The 23,428-nt window shown below is 40.2% G+C and overlaps 1 protein-coding gene across 2 annotated transcripts; it reads right to left on the bottom strand.

Annotated features, from left to right (window-relative positions):
• Nucleotides 1-3,111: 3,111 nt before the first annotated feature.
• Nucleotides 3,112-23,295, bottom strand: THBS1 (thrombospondin 1). Of its 2 annotated transcripts, none has more exons than XM_025197759.1 (22): nt 23,139-23,295; nt 22,813-22,905; nt 21,385-22,073; nt 20,720-20,795; nt 20,245-20,441; nt 18,716-18,841; nt 17,052-17,145; nt 15,597-15,770; nt 14,985-15,161; nt 14,380-14,553; nt 13,665-13,792; nt 13,408-13,560; nt 12,553-12,771; nt 11,837-11,944; nt 11,083-11,242; nt 10,651-10,769; nt 8,400-8,634; nt 7,574-7,801; nt 7,185-7,456; nt 6,640-6,737; nt 6,352-6,491; nt 3,112-5,711 (listed from the first exon to the last, which is right to left on the bottom strand). In XM_025197759.1, exons 2-22 carry the CDS (start codon nt 22,877-22,879, stop codon nt 5,704-5,706), a joined length of 3,642 nt encoding a protein of 1,213 aa, XP_025053544.1. In that variant the 5' UTR covers nt 22,880-22,905; nt 23,139-23,295; the 3' UTR covers nt 3,112-5,703. The 2 variants fall into 2 exon arrangements, with proteins under 2 accessions (XP_025053544.1, XP_006018565.1); XM_006018503.3 differs by having other exon boundaries at nt 21,385-21,962.
• Nucleotides 23,296-23,428: the final 133 nt, after the last annotated feature.

Raw genomic sequence — 23,428 nt, 5'->3', positions numbered from 1 at the left:
TATGTTGCATAACAGAGAAGGAAAAACAGAAATCCTATCTACCAAGAATAGCCACCTTTCCTCCCATTTCAGTTTTTATTGGATGTTTTAAGTTCCTGGCTAGCTGCAATTGTTTTATTGCTAGCTAGTTCCCAGTGTTAAATCACAGAGCACTGGTGGGCTCAGGGGGAGGGGAAGAGGGAGGTGGGGGTAGAAAGGCCATGCTTACTTACCTAGCTGTAATTTTTCCTTTTTTGAAGTGGGTGTCTGGAACGCCATGAGACCCCATCCAGGGCATCACCTCCCTTGCATGAAATTCCAGCTGGAAGGGTCTTGCAGCTCATGTTTCCTAGGTACCACAATGAGATAAAGAATCTTGCTCATCTCAGGCACCCTTCCTAGCTGATAGCAGTTCTATAGACTAATTCTATTCTGGCTACATCTCCTAGGCATCCCACCCTCTCACAGGGGTTGTGGTGTGAAACAGTCCAAGATAAAAGTGCTTGTATAATCCATAGCAGGCTGGGTTCCTATTGGCTCTGGCAAAAAAAGGAATCCACTTGATTCCTCAGGCCCTTGGAAGAGGCCTCAATCTTTGTCTTGTTCACATTTAGCTAAAACTCAAATTGGGTCTCAATGTTAAACAATAATAATAATATAATAAAAAAGCAAAACTAGCCTATCTATTGTTACTCGGAAAAGCTTACGCAGGTGGTACATATATGTCATTCCCCATACGTAACTCTGGAGCCCATGTTAGGAAAGCTCTTCATTCCTGATGAGCTTGTTTCAGAATATTTGTTTTTCACAGTGCAGGGGGTCCTCCTTTTTAAAGACACTACCCCCAGATTAACAAAGCCACACAGATGCAGCGGATTGCAACTGATTATGACCACAGGAATTTTTTAACCTCCTTTTTTGACAGGTGGGAGGAACCTGCCCTGCTGTTTGGGCAGGGTAGTATTTCAATCTTTCCTTTTTCCCTTAGGGCTCATTTCTGTTACGAGAGATGAAGAAATCTTAAGATTTCCTTACAGTGGGATGTTACTTTGCTATGCAACTTCAGATTCATCTTTACTCTAATAAAAGGATCAATGGGTAGAAGATTAATGAACTTTAGGAAGGATTCTTTATTTTTCAACGTGGTTATTAATCATATTTTGTCATTTCCATTTTCAATCTGGGTCATTGGCTGTAGAGTTAGAGAGGCAATCAGTTCACTGAAGAAATCTACCTATACTACTGAAAAGAAAAAAGGAGAGCTTCTGCTTAGAAGGTAAGGGGAAATAATCTTGCTGTAATGGATGTGGAGCATCATAGCCTACTGCAAGGAAAGAAAAATTACAGTTAGAAAAAATTTACTTCTGACATCTAACCATCTTGTTTCAATGGCTGAACAGTTCCTTGGGTGTAAGGCTGAGAGGGAAGAACGTGAAGTTGTGAGGCTGTGTAAAGCTCCACCAATGCCTGGACCAGTGAAACCATGGCCTAGGGTTAGGAGGTACAAAGAACTGGGTTGTGCATTCATGTGTGTGTGTAGACACATGCAACTTAGCTGTCTGCCAGGCTTTCTGTGCCACTAAGAATCTAATCCTGGTTGTGGTAAAGAGTTTGTACTGAGTACTTCAAAAAGCTATGGAGAATCAAATTCAGATCTTCTGCTACTTGCACAAGATATGAGGAACCAAATTAAGATTTTATTCCTGCTTTCCCTCCTATTAAGCAGTGTTATAGCAGTGCAGTAGTCTACTGCCATGTGTGTATACTTTTTGGAAAACTATGGAGATCCATATTATGGAGGAAATTATTCTACAAAAGGTAATGGTCTGCTGGTTCCCTTTTCAATGTTCCTTGCAGCAAATGCTTATTTAGCATAACAGATATTTCCAAAGTTATTTCCCAGCTTTTACAGAGAACAAGTCCTAGTGAGGCAGTACCCGTATCTATACATTTGAGGTAGAACCCCCCCCCAAAAAACCAAACAAACAAACAAACCAAAACAAAACACCCAAACCACAAACAAACGAAGCTGGGGCACCAAAAAACTACCTAGGACTTTTTACTGATTTTTCAAAGAAGAAATGGTCTAAAAAAGCCTTTCAGTTGTAACAATTAAGGATAGGATATGGATGCTAGTACAGTGATCTGTGTGCTTTTCATGTCTGCTGTAGTTATTTAGCTTGCAGAAAATGAGTTTTATCAGTTTTCTAGAAGGTGAGAACTGACCAAGTAGCACTGGCTGCTGAAACCCAGCAGGGATTTCTGTAAGTTGGCTTTTTTTTTTTTTTTTTTTTTAAATGGTTATCAAGATGTGCTCCTGAAGCCATTAGGAGATCTCAGAGCAATCGAACTTCTGTTTCATAACTTTCCAACCCTCATCCTCATATACACCATTAAGGTTTCCCTTCCCTCCCCCAAGTATATGCCAGACTCTAGTTTACTTGATGTAGATGCCATGTTTTCTTAATTAAAAGGGATACATAATTTGCCATCTCCTGATGGCAGGTTAAGCACACTTAGATACAAATATACTCCACAGATAGTAGCCTTCTTCATTCAGCCTTGTAGGGGAACACTATTTCTAATATGAACCTCCTTAAAAATGTGTTGGGGAAGAGAGGAGGAACAACTTCACATTAATCAACCTCTGCTAGCAATGAAAGAAGTCACCATAGTAGTACCAGGAAGTCACTTGCTGCCATAGTAAGTTTCAAGAGCCAGTGAGTAGATGGAATTGACATCAACTTAGTCAAACTTCAAGTTAACCTCCAACCCTTGATGCAATATACATTTAAATACAGACTACATGTTGGCAAGTCCACCAGCTCTTAATTTTGTGCTTAGCAGAAGGGATGAAATTCTAGATCCACTGTAAATCAATAGGAGTCTTGCTATTTTATTCATTTTGACCAGGATCACTGGATGGTGGGTATTTTGGACCTCATCCTACTCTGGTTATAGCAAATGCCCCCAATTTCATGGCATCTACATGCAGGTTTGGGCTTGTTCATGCAGGAACTGCTGTTTAGATTTCATTCAGGTCTGAAAGCCAGATTCAAATATTTAGACCACTTAAACTGACCCATCAAATGTTAAGTCATGGGGAAGAAGTGAAGCGGACATAAGGATGTATAAATATAAAATGTTCATATTGGTTTATTGTCCCTTGTATGCAAGAAATTTTTGTACAACTTACACAGCTTTAAAGTGTAACATGGTTAAGTATACAAAAAAAAAAAACCAAAAGGAGCACATTCTTAGAAAATTATGCTAATAGCAAAAAACATGGGGAGGGAAGCAAAAACGATCTTCAATTCAGTGTGCAAACATTTTATAAAAATAGAAATACTAACGCTACAAGTAGCATTTCTGATAAATTATTTAAATAGCGTATCTATACAATTGTGATTAACTATTCCTATGGCAATGAGAAAATAATTTATAAATCACAAGCAATGGTATACAAGATGACAGAAAAAAAAAATATAAAACACAACATTAGAAACAGTATTTAACATTTTTCTTCAAATGCCATTTCCTTACTGGGAATATATTTTTCTGCAAAGAGTTTTTTTGATTATGTACAGCATTTAGGTTTTTTTAGTACTACAGTAGCCTTAAAGCTTGCTATACATTTAAACTTTGCTTGATCCAAAACGTTATCAGTCATACAACAATGAGGTAATATTTGTACATAAGAGTTTCACCTTGTTCATTTCTTTTCCTTTTTGGAAAGATTAAAAAAAAAAAAAAAAAAAAAAAAAATACATATAGGTATAATCATTTTGCCCTTTACACCCAAAACGATCTTTCATTAACATACATCAAGCCCCTCCCTCACCCACAAGGGATTCCCAAAAATCCCATGTAGGATGCGAAGCATTCCTACTTCTGCATTTGCACACTGCTAGTTAGAATGTGCAGTCTGCAAATTTATATATAGTTTTATATAATAAAAAACAAAAGAAGGAAGGAGCTTCTTTGCATGGTTAGATATTGTAGCCATTTGTGCTCCCAGTCTGCAACTTCCTTTGGGCAGGGATTCTGTTCTGTCTGGCACACTGACCAATGGTCAAGCACCATGTACATTTAACAGCACTAGATAAAAGGATGCTTTTCCCTCTCAAGCAGTAGACAGAAAGAAAGGAACCAACAGCCACTAGAAGCAGGTGTTGTTTCTTAAAGCAGCAGAATGGTAGGCTGCCAGACTACCACCAACTACCAGGGGTGAAGGAAGGGGTAGGGGCAGGGACATAAAAAGTGCAGACTGAGAACAACATTCTATCCCCACCTGCTAGTCTTCTTGAAACCCACATTCTTTATGGGAAAGTTGCTCTTTGTAGCTAATACATTTCCATTTCCACCATCTTCTTCAAACCTGCCCCCTCCAACCCTACCAAACAAAAACAAACAAACACCAAACACCACAACTCTAAACTAAAAATCTAGGTTCAGTATAGAACAGAGTTAATAAATAATCTGTATTTACAGTCATAAAGACTAGTAACAATGATTATGTGGATAGTCTTGACGCATTATTTTCCTGCTTTATCAATAGTCTAAAGGTAAAATAAATATTTTACGTTTTTTAAAAAATGTTTTATCTACAGGCCCCCTCTGCCAAAAGTGAGGAGGTTTATTTAAAAAAAGTCAGTATCTTTCTCTCTTTAGAGAAGGAATGTTCTCATTTAATTGCTACTATCATTTTGTGCCTTTTTAACCATAAAAAAAAAATAAAAAATTAACCCCCCCCCTGCCCCCCCACAAACAACAGATGTGTATACCTTGGAAGCCAGCACAAGTGCCAGTTGAGTTGGTGGTGCTTTCTGGCACCTTTATATTCTTGTTACAACTGGAACAGAAAAAAAAGCACACAAATATACACACTTAAAAAAAAAAACCCCCAAAAAACAAAAAAGTCAGGCAATGTCATGTAGTACATTACTTTTCATCAGATTCCAATTGGGAATCTCAATTCTCACCACACTGGTGTGATCCAGTGTGCCTGTTTTCATTGCCCCCTCATTTCTTCAAATGGAAAAAAAAAAACAAAAACAAACCTCCACTAAGTTAAACAACTTATGTTTTATACTGTACAAATTAGCTAGCCAATACAGCTAGTTTACAATATAAGATCAAGGACAACATTTTTCACCTGAAAAACATGTTTAGGACAAAATATGTAACAGACCCTCCAAGCTACCTGGATTTAAACCCTAGGGAGCACTGTCCCCTTTTTAGGGGAGCAGGGCAATTTTTGCTTAAGAAGAGTCTATCCTCCCACCCCAAATCCCTTCCCTCACTACAAGGAAAGGTTTTATTTTATTTTAAAAGTAGTCCAAAGCACATCCAATGATGTTCTTCTTATGAAAATGCTACTTCATGGGACCTCCAGTTGGAGAGGCAGTGACACCGCACTGTGATGAACACCAGAACAAAATGTCTTTCCTACTGAAGTGTGTGCTTCTTAGAGGAAGACATTTCTCATTTATGAAAATGACACATTTCCTTTCATGTCAGCAGAGATCAAATACTGCGTTTGCTTTCACTTGCATTTGCTCAAAAGCACTTGAGGCAGGTCATGTGTTTTGAGTCCACATTTATGTAGGTATTAAAAACAAAACAAAAACAACATATGGTCCCAGGGTTCATAAAGATTAAATGGTTTCAGAAGGTGCAATACCAGCATTTTTAGATAGTCTTTAAAAGGCAACAGTCTTGCTATTATGGATCTGTGGAGAAAAAGGAGGGCAGGGGGGAATTAGATTCCATTAAGATATTTTGATATTGCTAATCAAATAACTACCAGTTAAATCTATAAAACTGAGTCTTTTCCTTTTGATAGCCATGCTTTTGAAATGGCAAAGAAAGAGTTCAAATAATATAGTATAGGGCTAGATTTTCAGGTATGTATGCACACATCGGTCCCGATTCACAGGAGCTGTGCACATATTATAGACAGTATTTTCATGTGCTCATAGGTACCATTTTACTTAAGTTGAGATTCTGCATTTCATATTGGTGAGAAACTGGCCAAGTGTTTTTAAAATATTTGTATCTACAGCTACAGGTAGTTAAAAAGTATTCTTAAAACATCATATCCTGCAATGGCAAAGGCTTTTAACATTTCACTTCAAAAGGGATGCTAAAAAAAAAATCCCACAAAAACATAACTACAAAGTTTACTAAATGGATGCTTTCTAACTCCCATTTATTAAGACCCCAGAGTATAAATACGATCATGAATATAATCAAACCCCCCAAGTTAAAGTAACATTTAAAATTCTTTAATTTGAGAATTACCTGGGCGGTGGGAAATGTTAATATTTTCAGTATATTTAAGATGCTATGCCAACAAGATCTTATTCTTACCTCTGCATTCATATTTGAGATCCGAGAAGAACACCATTTCTTGTGAAAAGACAAATAATCCTAACCGACCACCAGCATAAGTTTTGTCATAGATTGGTCCTGAATCAGCCATGATTTTCTTTCCTTCATACATTACAACTCTGCAAAGGGCATTAACAAAAGAAGAAGAAGAAGAAAAAGTGTCAATTGTGATAAATTTACCATCTTTAGAATGAGTTTAATGACAAAGAAAACAAAAACCACCACCAAACACTTTTCCTTCATTTCAAATATTAGAATGATACTTACCTAATGTAGCCAGTCTTTGGTCTATGGCTGAGACGCCATCTGTAGGCAGTAAAATCTTTCCAGCCTATGTGACGAGGGTCATGCCACAAGGTTCGCACCTATCAAATAAGAATAAAACTAATTAGCCAGAGACATTTGAATTTAAGTTAGTATTTTGACACCATGAGCCAAAGGCCTTAAAAATATAGTAGTCATACACCTCTATGTTCCGAAACTGGAGTCTCTTGAAACCCACTTTATTCAAATAATTAAATGAGAACCTTTCTAGGATCGGAATAATTCCACTTAAGTTGGATGTGTATAACTGAATCTCTCAACCTGACTGTCAGAAACAATGAACTGCCAGAGCATGCACTTCATGTATTCCCTTCACTGAATGCAAGAGGAAATAAAGTTAATACTAAAATTGCAAGTTTAGCAGTTTAAAAAAAATCCTTCCTATGCTGCTCACACACATTTTCACATATACGTTCATGTATGTTTTAAGAATTGCTATGCTTGACCTTAGGTGTGGGAAAGACTCAGCCAAAAATTGCAGTTCTTACCTGTCCAGTTGTGTTTCCTGTGTGCCACAGAGCATTACGCAGGTGCTCTCCTGGACCCGTGGTGGAATTCACTACTTTGATAGAAAGACCAGAGTATCCCTGAGCTTTGGTTGGTGTTGAGTCCCAGTAGGACTGGGTGATTTGCTTCCACATCACTACGTAGAAACGGCTGCTAGACTGATAACCAAATACAAAGCCAGCATAGTCATCATCCCTCTCAGTGTTGATGAAGAATGTGCCACTGAAATCTACAGCATTGAATTCATCAAAACCTGGGTGAAAAGTTAAAGGAAAACAAGTTTGAGCTTCTGCTTATTAGCATTATACAGGTCCTAGATGCTTAGACAAGTTACCAAATTTGGGAAAGGATCTAAAAATGCTCTACTTACCCACTGCAAGACCAGGATCACAGTTGACTGTCTGAACCAGTTCTTTACCCTGGTGACGAACAACCCAGTTGGGATCATTTTGGGATGTTCCCTTGGGATCAAGGGGAACCATCTGAAATCGTCGGAAATCAGTTTCACTGATATCAACATTTTCTGGACAAATGTCATCAATATCTGGCACATTATCTTGGTCAAAGTCATCTTTGCAAGCATCGCCACGACCATCACCTACAGAAAGGTTTAATATTGCATTAAAATCTGAAAAAGCAAGTATTGGCATAAATATTTGAGGAGGAAACAAATTAACAAGTTTTGCAATGATATGACGACAAAGTCTCATTTACAAGCTTTTGGCTGTGACAGGCATAACCACAAGGCAGAATTCATTTAAGCAGCCTACAAGAGGCAAGGATTTCTTAGGGTGATATCTTTTATTGGACCAACCATAGAGTTAGCCAACCATTGATTTAGCCAAGAAGCCTAGCAGGTCTTTAAAACACAATGTTGTCATATCACAAAAATTGCAGGTGAATCTAAAGATTCTGGCTACTGTAATGTATGCTAATCTTCTTTTCCTCATCCTTATATATTTCTTGCAGCTAGGCATTTTTATAGGAAGATTTTATGCTAAATTCACAGGAGTAAGGAATACCATAACATTAAACACAGCCTGTATATATGCTCTCTCTTTAAAAGAAGAATATTAAATAGGTCAAGGATTCAGAAGTTATTTACAGCAATTTAAAAAAAAAAAAAAAAAATAATCTATGCATTTTAGGCAAGCTGTTTGGGTATTTACTATTTGATATTGTACTGGTTATCTTACCATCAGAGTCCACCTGGTCTGGGTTGGCAACCAATCTGCAGTTATCTTTGTCGTCAGGGATACCATCATTATCATCATCATGGTCACAGGCATCACCTTTGCCATCCTTGTCATGGTCAGCTTGATTGGCATTAGGTACATAGGGGCAGTTATCAAGGTTATTTTGATGGCCATCTTCATCTATGTCCTGGTTGCTGTCACATTTATCTCCTATGCGGTCAGAGTCTGTGTCTGTCTGGTAGGAAAGAAGGGCAGAAACAAAAGAACAAGCTTTTTTTTTTTTAAATTATAAAAGATACACACTCCACTTCTTCCACCACATGAGGATGACAACAAGAGTGAGACAAATAGGACTTGAAGGCTGGAATGAATTAGGATTTCTATTCACTTGCGGAACAAGGACTGTGGCAGGAATGGGGAGCAGTAAGGTGTTAAAAATTATGATTCCTTAGTTAATACAAGAGCTTTTACCTTGTTTTGAGCTACTTCTCTTAAAAAAGTGCCTCTAGCTTAATTAACTGAATTTTTGGTAGCAGAATGTGGGCTCCAATCCCTCCCACATGGAGTACAGTTACCAATGAGCTGTTTCTGTTGCTAGTTTGTGCTACTTTACCATCCTTTATTCCTTCTGACTTGTAGAGATCTCACTTCTCTTCCCCTCCCTTTCATGCCCGCAGACTTCTAGATCCTCAAAGCACCATGCGAGATCAAGGCTATTAGTATCTAGCCTATCAAAACATTGTTTTATAGCTGTTGTTTCGTGTCCATGTTCTTAAATCACAGAAAGAACATGCTGTCTGTATGTCTGCTAAGTAGTACTGAAAGAAGACAGTTGTTCCCTTAATGGTTAGCTAGAAGTTATTCTTCTCCTATGTGAAGTTTGTGTACAGCTTAGCATCTAGTTATTTACTCAGTTTCTGTATTATGGTCAAAGGGTCTCTGGGTTTTTCCTTCCTTTTTTTGCCCCCAAAGGCTGCCTCAATAATTAGTTTAATGGTTTGTGAATTCCTCTCATGGTGTTGTAGGCACTTCACATATCTTCTGAATGGCTACTGGTTCTTGAGGAAGATTTCCCCCTGTACCTCAAAATATTCTGCATCCTCAGAATGTTTACAGGTCAATAGTTGTACATTTGGTGGGAGAAAAATCCATGAAAGCTGTAGTGGGGGTGGGGAGAAACGGATTGCAAAATGGATCACTTAGCCACCTTGTCTCACCTGAAAAGCCCTGGGAAGGAGTCAAACTTGTCCCTTGACGCAAGTGATTTTATAAGCTTGATTCAAATCTTCACATGCAATACTAATTTACCCTACAGGTAGTCTTACACTGGATTCCATGGATTTGCAGCAACTGTTCTGACTACTCAAGCATTCCAGTTATGTCCCTGAAGCTATTAATCCTACTGCCTATTAAAAGATAACTTCAGGCTTCGCTCGCTGCTGCCTTTGAAATGTTTAAGCAGGAGCAAATACAGTGGAACGGTCTTCCCTCTTTCCATCTTATGATCAATACAAAGATATAAATCTTTACAAGTGTTAGAATATGCATTTTTCTAAAAAGATGCAAAAGAAAAACAGGCATCTAGACAAAGTATTGCCTTTGCCAATGAGCAATGTTGCCTTTAAAAGTCACTATAACCTTTGTCCTTAAGAAAGCAGCTTGTATTTATACAAATAAAAATGCGATGTGCTATGACTCTCCAGTCCTGTCTATACTCTACCTCTTTTGCTAGCATACACCATGAATGTCAATGCCTGAAATATATTGTATAAGCTCAGGCAGAAAAGTCCACCACTGCTTTCCACTTTTCTCCTCCACTTTAAACATTTTGCATCCAAACTCCTTAACCTCAGTTCATGTCTTATTTGTAACTTATAGTTTCCTGGTTATTCTTACCTAGAATATCTGTATGGCCATACTTCACACTGTCTTGTGGGATCAAAAAGGGAATATATACACTATTTAAAGAAATGTTACCCTTGTTAACTTCACGCTGTTCTCTCAGGACTTGCTGCAATGGACAAGTCCCAAGAGCCTCCCACTGGAAGTGCTCCAGAGAGACTCAGAGAGTTTGTGCAAAACGCCTAAAAAAAAAAAATTTCCACTACTTTGCTTTTCAAAGAATAGCTCATAGCTGCATAAACTCTCAGTGAGGTGTTATTGTTTGCCATGTGTCACTATAGTAGTGAACAGTTAAATACTGTATTTTGCTATAGTTATTATTTTTAGACACTAGAGTATTAAAGTGTACCTGGTCTGGATTGTGTTCCATAGGACAGTTGTCACACTGATCTCCAACACCATCCAAATCTGTATCTCTCTGGTCTACGTTGTAGACATATTGACAGTTGTCCCCTTCATTTAGAATGCCTAGACAGCAAATAAAGCATGTATATAAAAAAAAATGTAAGTGGCATTAGAGGACTATAAAAGTGCAATAAGCTTGCTGTGGAAAGTAAAAAATGATAAGTCACAATACTTCTGCCCTGCATACTATAATAACTTAAGAGATCCTGTTACAGCCCTGGGATAAAACACAGGACTTCATTACTTATTCCCTACCCAGTGGTACAAGATAAGGACTCAAGACTATTTACTTCAGAAACAGGTCCAAAAACCTTGAACTAAAAATAGTGGGAGGGTAGAAGTTTTTTTTACTTTTAATTTACTGAAAGTCTCTTACCATCTCCATCAATATCCACAGCGCATGCATCACCTTCACCATTGTTATCGGTGTCTATCTGATCAGGGTTGTGGTTGTAGGGGCAATTGTCACAACGGTCACCAACATCATCCCTATCATAGTCATATTGCTGTGGGTTGTAAATAAATGGGCAATTGTCCTGCAAAAGGAGAAAGGCATGACACCACTATTAATAGGACTTTGAGGAGATTTATGTGCAAGTTGAAAGAAAATGCCCAAAAATTCAGTGGTTGAACTTACTACTTCAACTGACAAAAAAAAAAAAAAAAACCAAAAAAAAACAAAACAAAAAACCACAACCTCAGTTCACACACTCTTCCCCCCCCCACAAAAAACAAACAAACAAACAAACAAACAAACCCCACTATACGTTCCAGGTTACAACGGCATCTGGGAGGGAAGAAGTGGAATAACAGAAAAATCATACATCCTATTTCACACTGAAATTAGTCGAACTTTTTTTTTTGTTTGTATTTGTTTCCATTACATTCAGCACTGATGCAAATAAATGATCAAGTTTGTAATTTCAGTTTGAAACTATTTGTTAGCATATCCTTTTGAACTCCTGTAAAGCAGGAGAAGGAAAGTTACTAGTTACATCTCAAAATATCCTGTGGGGCTCCTGTTAAACTTATGGTCAGATGCTAGGAGTTGGTTATTCAGTTGGGAGATAGTGAGGGGGAGACAGTAAGCTGCTATAAAAAAAGGCATTGAAGGCTTCTTGGTACCTTACCCTGTCATCTGGGATGTTATCATTATCATCATCACTGTCACAGGCATCACCAATTCCATCCTTATCGTAGTCTTCTTGGCCAGAGTTGGGAAGGTTGGGGCAGTTATCCTAGGAAGAAGGTACAGAAGGTATAATCAATACATTCTTTGTTAGAAAAGTAGTTTTCCATCCCAATGTTGTTTTCTCACTAATCTTGTTACAATGAAACTAGTTCTTTAATTAAGGAGTGTAGTTAAGATTAAATGACTTGAGAGCCAGAGTGAAGGTCATTTTTTAAAAGCAAGTCTTGGTGCTTGTAAGAAAAGGTCTTTCCCTGTATTTCCATTGGTCTAGCAATGGAGTGGGGAGGGGGAGGAACTAAAGCTTTTCTTCATGAATGTTTAAGGGTGGCCAAGAATAAGCTCTTCCTAGCAGCTTGCATGTGCCATTTTATGGTTATTGGAGAATTAACAATTCCTTTATGCTGCAGGGATGACTCAACCAAGTAGCATAATAGTAGGTTTGCCGTTTGTCTTGGCATTAAACACTGTTGCAGCATTGTCAGGAGATCCCCGAAGTTGGGAATATGTACTTTTAGTTGCACTGTAGATAAAGAAGTTTAAATACCTGTAATTAGCTATGGGCCTGCTTTGGTCTCATAAGAGTTTGCCATTTAGCACATTCCTTAGTTATGTACTACTGAAAGAATACATAGGGAAACAGGGAAGTTTACTTACTTTTTTGCAATGGTAAGTGGCATTGGCAACACAGACAAGGTTTTCATTTGGCCATCCATCCAAGTCGGTATCTTCCCCACAGATAATGCCATTGCCAGCATAGCCAGGCTTACATTCACAGCGGTACATTGGGTCACTGAAGTGGCCAAGATAATTGCACTTGGCATTCTTGTTGCAGGTGTGAGTTCCATCTGTGCATGGATTACGTGGTTTACAGACCTAGAAGACCACATACAAGAGTAAAGTCAGATCCCCTGTATGTATGTACCAGCAAGGTAAAAAAAAAACACACACCCCACCAAAAAACACTTAGGGCAATTTTATCCTAAATCTGTTAGGACCCAAGAGGAACCACACAGATCTTGTTGCCACTACCCAACCCCCATGTTAAAACTACTACCAAGGACTGCAACTGTACATTTTTCTTGGTCGAACCTTTAGTCTTCAAAAGGGAACCGGGCAACTACAGCATTAAGTATTTACACTGTAAGTACCTCTTCATTTAGACCTTGTTAAAAGTTCCAACTAAATGTCAACACAAATAGCTACTCTTCCCCCAAGTTTGGGACACCTTTTCATAACCTATTAAGATGGAGGCACTGCTTTAAACAAAACAAAAACAAAACAAAACAAAACCAAAGCAAGACACCCCCCCACAACCCCCACACTATTCAGTTGCGCTTATTAGTCCATCTCTTTTCAGATGAGTTTTAAGTTTCTCAAACCGTGAAAGCTGGATAAAAGCTTACTTTTTGCCCTTCCTGGACATGTTAAGCCTTTTTGGAAGTTGCTTTAGACTACAGAAGGTAGTTCTGAGGTTTGTTAAAACCAGGAAGGAGTTCTCATTTGCCATACCTGCTTGTTAGCTGTAGCATCCTCAATACTGCGGCCAAAAGGCTGTGTTCCAGTAAAACGTGGTGGGCAAGGCAGGCAGTTGTATCCAGGTTCAGTGTTCTCACACCTGTGCACTCCATTGAAGACAAAGCAGACATCAGGAACCTCTTGACACTGCAGAGTGAGAGATTACGATAGAGGGAGATGTTACTGGATTTTTAGAATATCTGCATTAAAAAAAAAAAAAAAAAAAAAAAAGAGAGTTGTAGCCTCCTTACCTCATCGATATCTTTACAGTGAATACCATCTCCATGGTAACCAGTGGGGCAGGTACCACACTTCCAGGAGCCATCAGGAGAGCTGGTACATGTAGTTCCCGCAAAGCAGGGATTAGACAAACACCCATCTGAAACAAGATTAGGAAAAAGAAAAAAAAAAAAAAAGTGTTAAACATCAAACATTTGACAGGTTAGCAACATATATACAATTCTAGGATCTGTTTCTCAGAGGTTGATGGTAGTATTTTATAATAGTAACAAAAAAAAAAAAAACCAAACAAACAACAAACCAAAACACAAAAAACCCCCAACCTCTTGGAGGCAACTTCATTCATCAGTAAAGCTAAAGTTCTATATGGAAACCAATATTAGGTTGCCAAATTAAGAAGAGCCACTGACTACCATTTGCATTTCTCAGCTACATGTAGGAGTTAGTGGCAAAGATCTGAGAATTGGGACTCCAGTAGTAAAACTAGGATCGGATCTAAAGATTTTCTAGGGCAGTGATGCTTAACTGAATTGGCCAGAGGGAAAAATCCAAGTAATGCCATTGAAATCAATGCAACTGAAAGTAGATTTACACTTCCTCCATTTTCCACATTGGAAAGATGCAGACAGCATAGGCCTCAGAACACTGTAACTTTAACTCTTCTAGCCTTAGGGCATTGTGCAGTAAAGCAGTACTAGCATACAGGTTTTTATATTTTTTACTCACCAATTGGGCAGTCCTGTTTGTTGCATACCCGAGTCCCTGTGGGTTCACCTACACAATCCTTCCCGCCATACTGGGGCTCAGGGTTATTGCAAAGACGACTGTGTTTTTGAAGGCCTCCTCCACATGTGACTGTACAGGCATCCCATGGAGACCAGGGTCCCCAGTTTCCATTTACTATGGAGGGTGGTGGGGGCAAAGAAAGAAGGAAGGAGAAGAGGAATAACACAAACTTCTTTAACATCCAGAGAGCTGACTTTTTAAAATAAAAAAAAATAAAATCAGGAAGTTAAAATGCCATCTTCTAACCCCTCTATGACTAGATTCTGATGCATCCATGTAAGATGCCATGGCATCCTGCCACTGGAACAATGTAGGCTAGAGAGTGTCAGCCTCAAGTAGCCAACTGAAAAGGTTACATCTTAAGTATTACCAAAAACAAAAATACTCGGGGCAAAAAACAAAAAAAAACAAACCCCAAAACCTGTTGTTATTTTTACTTAGCTGTCATCACTTAAATCAACTGCTATCAGGAACAAGTTGCACTTCTAGCTCAACCATAAGCCTTGTGTCAAGTTATTTCATGGCCTTCATTTGAATGTACCTACTTGGACAAGGATCTTTCTGGCAGGATTTGGTTTCTCTTGCTTCACCCGCACAAGGTTTGCCATTCAACTGTGGAACTGGAGAGTTGCAGAGGCGGATTCTAGTGATCATGCCCGTGCCACAAGTAACAGAACAAGATGACCAGGGTGACCAGTGGCTCCAACCACCATCCTGTTTAACTAAATAGGAGACATATCTGTTACTACAGGTACAACATTGTTAGCTCCTTGTGACATATTTCCTAGGACTCTTTTGCTACTATAATCAATTCTAATAACAAACCTGCACTTTTTTTTTTTCCAATTTCCTTGTGATACCATAAAAAAAAAAAAAAAAAAAGAGTCAAATAGAATGTGTGTGTGTGGTCTTGCAAGATGCTGCATTTAATTCAGTTCATAATGAGTCAGTAAACATACATTCTGTTTTCTCCACTTTCTGCCTGACCCTCAATATTTCAATTCTTATACCATTTCTAAGTAGCTTGGTATATTAACCTAACGTGTTAGTGTAATAGACTATAGAAGCCAAAGGCTAACACAGGTTAAGTTTATATTTAAAAAGCAAAACACCAAAAAAACCCCAAAAACAGAGTCTTTGACTCTTAAAACACTTACATCTCTTATCACACTCCTGGAGGTGGCAGGTCCGAGTCTGTACAGAGGAACCTTCACAGCGGTTATTGAGACTATCACAAGAGCGGCCCCTCTGCTGAATCCCATTTCCACAGGTCACAGAGCATGAAGTCCATTCAGACCAAGGAGACCAACCGTCATCTGCATAGTCACTAGCTGGAAAGGAGCACATCTGTATTTAAAATCTTGAAGAAACTGATGCTTACATTATTTCCTCCATCACCCCCTTTAAGATGCTTAAAAAACAAGCAAGTTGTATAAGAACTTTCTAGGTTCAGATCCTAGTCAAGCAATAGCTGCAGTATTTCAAAATTAAGTGCCCTTACAACTTGCACTCTATTTTTTTTTTTTTTTTTTTTTTTTTTAAGTTCATAGATACATTAGTGTTATTCTTTGTTCACAGTTCAGTTACTGAAAACTTGTTTGGGACCTAGACAGTGGAGTTGTGGGCGTTTCATCATTAGAATCTTCTTATAATTTATAAGATCTGTATTATATGCAGAGAAGAGATCTCATCAGAAAAGACAATTAAAAAGCACTGTTTCTTTGGGAGATTTTTTTTAATGCACTTTGTGGGGAGACAGTATTATTCCGTTTTAAAATTAAAATCATATCAAATTCTCTCCAGGAACCAGTTTGGGACAATGTAAACAAGGTTTAATTCATCGTTCTATAATTACAATCAAGAAAGTTATGATTACTTTACTTTGAAAGTTGTCCACTGAAAATCCAAGTGATTTAGAGAGAATTTATGTTCTAATAGTTTCAGAATGCTCCAGTTTTAGTATAGAGTACATCAGACTAGATTTATTTAAAATTTTTCTCCCTAGTGGCCTATACTGCAAATCCACTTGTGTTATGTTCTTTTGGATGACTGCCATTAAGGGTGCATCTACATATGTGCATTAGCCCATTTTCATGTACATTAAAGTGTCATAAAATACATGTGCTTGCAAATGCACACGAAAATAGGCTAATACACCTTTTCCAGTACCTCACAATGGAGGTACTAGATTTAATGCGCATTAATGAACATGTAGACACACCTCAAGAGACATTCAGAAGTAGCTTGCTGCATGTGTAAACATTCAACCCATCACTCCTTTGATTAAAGACATTTGGTAAATTCTATGCCTAGTCTACCTGGAGTGTCCTCATGTTTCTAGGAGGACAGAGGTCATAACTTTGAGAAATGGCTATTACAATTTAGTAGAGCAAAATTCTGAACTACAGCCTATTTAGAAGAGGTCAGCATAATCATTTGAGAGAGTCTCAGTCAACAGTTAATCATAAGCAGTGTAAGGCTAATGGTACTTCTGTGGTATTATACTATAACTGGATTATAGTATCTAGAATGCTTTTCAGAACAGTAGACCTAGTAAAATGGGACTAATGGAACACATTATACAGAAGTGTTAGCCATTTTTAAGTACTTACGCCAGCATCGTGGACAGCACTCTCCATCAGGAACAGTGGCATTGGAACAAGGCATGAGAGGGCATGACACTTTCCGGCATATGGTGGCAGAGTTCTACAAATAAGAATTAAGCAAATTTAAAAATTATATATAACTGGGAATTCTGAATTTAGCGCTGAAGAATGCAAGAGAGACTCATTGGCAACACCTCAAAAAGATTTGATGTTAAGTATAGTACATGGCTTCTTGTGGCTTAGTGCTAATACAATAGCAGTATTTGTTCAGTCACTTGTAACCAAGTTCTCCCCAAGTTATTCTTCAATTATTTTTCAGTCAAGGGTGAAAGTGTTGTGGCTTTGTATAAGTTAACCAAGGGAAACTGCCAAATGTACAAGTCAAACTTTATGGTAAAGTCAGACTTTAAAAAGAGAGAATGAACAAAGATTTAAGGTTTCTTGATTGTTTATCTGAATTTAAACCTAGTTATATGGGTAAAAGATAAAAGCAAGGTTAGTGGAGTTGGCTCACCCCCCCCCCCCAAATCCATAAGTTATACTTTGATGCCCTTGATCTTTGAGCCAAGAGACAAAACAAGAACATAAACTTCATCTGAATGAGAACCAAAATGCAGTGTTCATTTTTGACAGTTTTGTTTCTTAGAAGGACAATAGCAACAGCCGAGTCATAGGAATAGACTGGCTATTACAGGCATTTTCCCCCCACTATTTTCAAGTACAGTAATTTCCACATGTAGAAGGGTGGGGAGGATTATAATACCACTAACAGGATACAAGTTGGAAGCTTGTAAAGATCTACAAAACAAACAACAACAAAAAAACAAAAAACAAACAAAAAACAAAAACCTACCCTCTTCTTATTCAATATAGATCCTTGCCCAAAGCCAAGTATTGCACAGCTACAAATAAATATCCATATACTTTTAATACTTAGCCTGTGCTTTCCAAATTGAAGTAGAAGAGACTTGATGTGGTGGATCTGTACCCCAAAAATAAATTAAGCCGAGTATATAAATAAGATTGAGGAAGATCATACAAGGAGCTTCAAAGACAAGTGTGAAAAGTTACGTTTAGCGTAACTTACAACACTCCACTGGAACAGGGCATGACGCTTCCTGTGTCATATGCTTAACTGCTACTCCTTGCAGGCCTCAAAAAAGTCAAACTGAATTGCATTAGTTTTTTTGTTTTTGTTTGTTTGTTCTGTTTTTCCTCCGGGGGGGTGGGGGGGCTGTTAAAGAGTCAGACTTTTCTTTCAATACATCTGGTTTTCATGTAAAATAGAAAAGATGCTTGCCTATCAAATGAGAAAACAGTGCATTTTGAGGACAGAGTTTGGAACCAGAGTATTTCAAAGGAAGGAAGCATGGTAGCTGCTATTAGAACAATTTTGTGTGTGTAAATATACAGGCGTTTCCTGGATTACTAAAATAGATATGGTGTAGTGTACCACTGCAGTTTGGTATATTAGCATACTCCACTTCTCAAAATGCTTCTTTAGAATTGGCATATGAAAGCCACATTTATAGCACAAGCGAATACATTACTGGTTTTAGATGAAGCGAGTCTATTTTGGACTATGATTCACTTTTACACGATGAATGTCATTTAGGCAGATGTTGCCAATGCCAAAGCATACTGAGACTATGAATTTTAGAAGTCTTTACCTGGCAAGTACATTCAGTGCAGCTGTCAATAGTCCACTCTTCTTTATTTTTGTGCAGAATTCCATTGTGAATGCACACTCCAGGAGTGATCTGGGCTACTTTGGCAATGAATTCATTTTCTTCAGTCTTAATGAAAGAAAAAAAGGAGACAGAGACTAGGGACAGAAGTTACACATACGGCACATTTACACTAAGTGTTTGCTGCAGAGTTGACTAATTAGCCCTGCAATAAAAAAAAAAGTCTCATATCTACATGTGCAGTGCTATTAGGCAGAAGTAAACTAAAATTAATTCTGCAGCAGTAAAAGCAAGTACTATCCTGCTGTGGCTGGAGTTTTTTTCCCCCCCTTCACAGCAACACATGTTTAGATGGAGGGGTTGGCTGGGGCACACACGTGCTTCAGTGTGGGGACTGCCTGCCAGCTAGCCCTGCACTGGAACACCCTTGTGCCACAGTCAACCCTTCTGCAGCATGTTGAGCTGGGTTGGAGCAGCCCCATGCTGGCAGCCTGACTGACTCCCTGGGCCCCCTGCCAGCCAGGGCTGCTCCAACCCAGCTCAACCTGCTGCACTTCCAGGCACGCATGTAAAATGTGGCACCCGTGAAGCAATAAAAGCTTTTGCTTTGACTTAACTGCACATCATGATGTGCCCATAAACCAGTATAAGTGTTTGTAAACCAGTTCAAATCTGTAAACAAAAGAAGTTCAGTGCACACACAGATTGCTTTCAAAGTGTCCGAAACCAGTTTAAGATAAACTTGGATGGATGTAGTAGATTTAAACTGATTTAGGTTAAAATCAGTTTATTGAACTTCTGTCCCAGATCTCCTCCAGATTCAAGTTAACTCACAGTCCTTAGGCATCCTAGGATGCTTTGTACTTCCCTGCCCCCCCCGAGAACCCCTCCCCACAGGGTGGGTGAGCTAGCCTTTGCCCAAGCTCTCTCCTCCAGCCAAGCAGGGAGACATGCTCTAGCACCCCCCCCAGCTTCTGGCCTGGGCCACTGCAGGCAGGCAGCTACATTTCCTGAATCAAGATCTGTTCACTTAATCAATTCAATCTATGCAAGTTAGTCTAAGCTGCAAAGATTGAATTTCATAGACATTAGGGCTGGAAGGGACCTCGGAAGATCGAGTCCAGCCCCCTGCCCAAAGGGCAGGAAGTCAGCTGGGGTCATAGGATCCACTGTTTGCTCTTGAAGGTGTTCAATGTAGGTGCTTGAACCACCTTCAGTGGCAGGTGGTTCTAGACCTTGGAGGCTCGGACAGTAAAGAAATTCTTCCTTATGTCCAGCCTGAAACTGTCTTGTCGTAGTTTATTGATTTGGTCTTGGGCTTTTTGACTACCTGTACTTGGCCTAGGGGTGCTTTCTGTGCTAAGTTTTACTTTCAGCTTCACTAGATGTGTTGGGAGGGGGGGAAGAGAAAAGAGAAGAGGAGATTATTGTTCATTTGAGCCTTATAAGTCATAATTTCACTTGCTAAACCCTACTTTCTGGAAATGGTTGTGAATGCAGTTGGCACTTACCACTTTGCGCACTCTGTCTTGAAGAGTTGTGACCATGGACCGTAATCCTTGCAATTCCACAAACATATTTGTGAGTTCATCACAGGAAAAGCCACAGATGGCCTGGATGTCCTTTGTTTTGTGGCCAATATAGTTGGTACGTATAGCTGGACTGGAGCCGTTGATTGGATTGTCCAATGTAATGATAGCACTGGTGACTAAAATAATAATAATAATAATAATAATAATACTACTACACATGACAGACAGTGAAAAATGCATCTATATTGTCTGAAGGATGCCTACCACTTGCTAACACAACTGTGTCTCCAGTTCATTTGTGTGCTTACAGGAAATGAATTTTATTTATTTTTTTTTATGCAATTCTAGTTTGCATTTCAACCCACATTTAAATTCTAGTCTTGGTTTATCTTGCTATCATACTGAAGGATCCTATTCTCAATAGGGCAGTGGATTCAAACAGTTGTATACTTACAGCTTGAACAACCTTTATTCCTCAGGATGGCTTCCAGGGTTGTTCCAAAGACAAAACGCACATTCTGCAGTGCTCCCTGTGTGGAGAAGAAGAATTATGGCTTTTTTTTTTTTTTTTTTTTTTTTTTTAAACCCACTCCTTCCTGTAAAGAGATGTGCATGTTTGAGGAAAGCAGCAATTATGTCAACATTTTACTTGTAGTGATCAGATGTTAATAAGTTAGTTGGAAGTTGACTAGAAATATATTGATATAAGCCATACTTCTGGGGGGGAAGAAAAAAAAAAAAAGAGCCTCAGAGTCAGAAAAAAAAAAATGTAACTCTTGACAAATGATGTCCTCTTCTCCTTTCTTATATTTCTGGGGTTTGAGCATTCATATACTTAAATTGGTTAGTCGGCTATGTATTTTTTCCAGAAACTTCAAGCACTTGATTTGCCTTAGGAGGCTGACCTCTAAGAGAGCTTAGCATGTAAGTACTCAACTAGATTTGGAAACTTAGTGGACAACTTATTGCACAAGCTCTAAGTGGCTGCATGCCTTCCATTCTCTTTGGCAGGCTTCTGTATGAGCTAAGGTTGGTTGCATGGCTATTATGCTTTTAAGAAACCCCCTTTTGGGGAGGAGGACCATGCTGATGACTGACACATGGCAGAAGAAATCTTACCTGGAAGTTGTCATTGACTCCCCCCTTGGCAACACGGAGCCTGGCACTGCTAGCCAGGTTTCGGGTGAAAATGTTCTGAATGGGAAAGTCCAGCTCAGCATTCTCCATCTTCTCACACCCTACATAGAGCTGGGCACGGTCCTCCTGCACAAACAGGGTGATATTCTTCCAGTGCCCATCAGCCAGCATGACATCCTCCACCGACACGACCTGCTGCTTGCCATTGCCCGACAGGCTCAGGTCCAGGGTGTCTGCCTTGCCATTGGATACCAGGTTGAAGATATGGCCAGAGCCATCCTTGCGCTCCACAGCCAGCAGTGCACCACGGCTCTTCTTGGGCTGCCGGAGATTGGCCAGCAGAATAAAGCCCTTCTCAGCGTAGATGGCATCCAGCAGGTCTTGGAACTTGTCGTCAGAGACAGCAGCAATGCGGCTGGCATCCTCAATGCGGTAGGCAGGGCTGGAGATCTCAGCTCCCTTCACCAGATACACCCCTAGTGCCCGGCGCCCAGGTGCCTTACGAGTGATGCCAATGAGCTCAAAGAGGTCAAACACGCTATTATCATCTCCCCCGGACTCTGCAGAGAAACCAGGGCAAATACCATAAGTAAGGTGCCAACCAGCAGTGGGAGGAATCTGAAGCAATTGAATGCTGCAAAGCCAGCACAGTCCCATGACACATACTGTATCTGTAAAAAAGGGTGGGGGGAAATTGAGCAGTGGGCATTGCAAAAGAAGAGAATCTTAAATTCAGCCCATTATGGGAAATGGGTGAGGGGGAAGCAGAGGGCAGGAATAACACTGGATTTTGGTCTCACAAAACAAGCTACTGTGCCAAAAGGGCACTTTTAGGGGTGCTGGTAGCACAGGAATGTCACTGAAACATTGATTAATGCATGAAGGACAGTGCAGTATTTCAGCGGGCTCTAACAGAGGGGAAGTGCACAGAGTGCCCACACCTGCCAGAGCCCGTTCTAGAATGCAAGAGAAGGAGATCTCCCTCATCCAGCACAGCCATCCCAACAGCTATAGAGACTCACTTCATAGAATTCCCTACAGCCAGCACTGGGACATCAGGCACCGTAGGGCCTGACAGATTGTTTGCTTTAAGCTACCTCCTCAGCTACATCCCCACCCCCCAAATGATGTGGAAAGGTGGATAAGCCACAAGCTACTTTGAAGTTCATGAGGGCTCAATACTTTCTTGTCTGAAGGTTACAAGTTCTGGGAAGTGGGGGTTTTGCTGTTCCCAATTTGGATATTCCTCAGGTTAAACATTTTTGCGGTCAAGAGATTTCCTTTCATCCCTTCAAAGCCAGTACAAGAGATCCCACAAAGCTTGTTAAAAAAAAAAAAAAGAAGAGAAATCCCTGCCTGCTACTATCCACTAAATAAGTGCCAGATGCAGAATCATGCCGGTGCTCTTACCCACAATCCGGTTGGCCTTACAGATAGCCAGTGCAAGGAGGAGCACGAGTCCGCCGGACGCCCCCATGGCAGAGCGCAGGGTCTCCAACCCACCTTGGAGAGAGCAGAAAGGGAAGAGTCACGGGGCCGTCCGTCCTCACACCGGAGAAGGGGGCAGGCGCGGGGGGCGCACGGGACGCGCAAGACACTGGAAAGCTCCGAGCCGTCCAGGAGGGGATGCCCAACAGCACCCGCGTACACAGCACACGTACGGGCTGACATCCTTCCCCTTTGCCTCGGTTTTCTCGCCTCAGGCACGACCCGGGCTCCCGTTGCTGAGCACTCACCTTCAAACGGGAGAGAGGAGAGGCGAGGAGATCCCAGAAGCAGCGTAGCTCCCACCGTCTCCCAGGTGCGCTGCAGCTCCTGCCTGCCTGCCGGCCGCCGCGGCACTGCTGGGTCCCGGCGCCGCGCTGGCCTTTAAGGGGTCGCTCGCATTCCTGAGGGCCCCGCGGGCCAATCAGCGGCGGGCGGGCAGGAAACAGGCCGGGCCGGGCCGGGCCGAGGTGACCTCACGGCGCGGGAGTCGCGGGGCGCGCCAGCAGCACCGGACACCCGGGAAAGGCAGCGGGGGGCG

Source organism: Alligator sinensis, unplaced genomic scaffold (genome assembly GCF_000455745.1).
Source record: "Alligator sinensis unplaced genomic scaffold, ASM45574v1 scaffold262_1, whole genome shotgun sequence".
Taxonomy (NCBI): domain Eukaryota; kingdom Metazoa; phylum Chordata; order Crocodylia; family Alligatoridae; genus Alligator; species Alligator sinensis.
Note: the sequence above shows the minus strand (reverse complement) of the source record. Positions and strands in the feature narration are given on the sequence as shown.

Bases quoted from the DNA above. Each gene is read 5' to 3' on its own strand.
- THBS1 (XM_025197759.1), bottom strand. From the start codon at position 22,879: ATGGGGGCGTCCGGCGGACTCGTGCTCCTCCTTGCACTGGCTATCTGT. The intron at 15,771-17,051 runs GTAAGTACTTAA...GCTCCTTTCCAG, and splicing joins GTGCTGTCCACGATGCTGGC to CTAGTGACTATGCAGATGAC. The intron at 10,770-11,082 runs GTAAGAGACTTT...TTTGCTGTCTAG, and splicing joins TGTGGATATTGATGGAGATG to GCATTCTAAATGAAGGGGAC.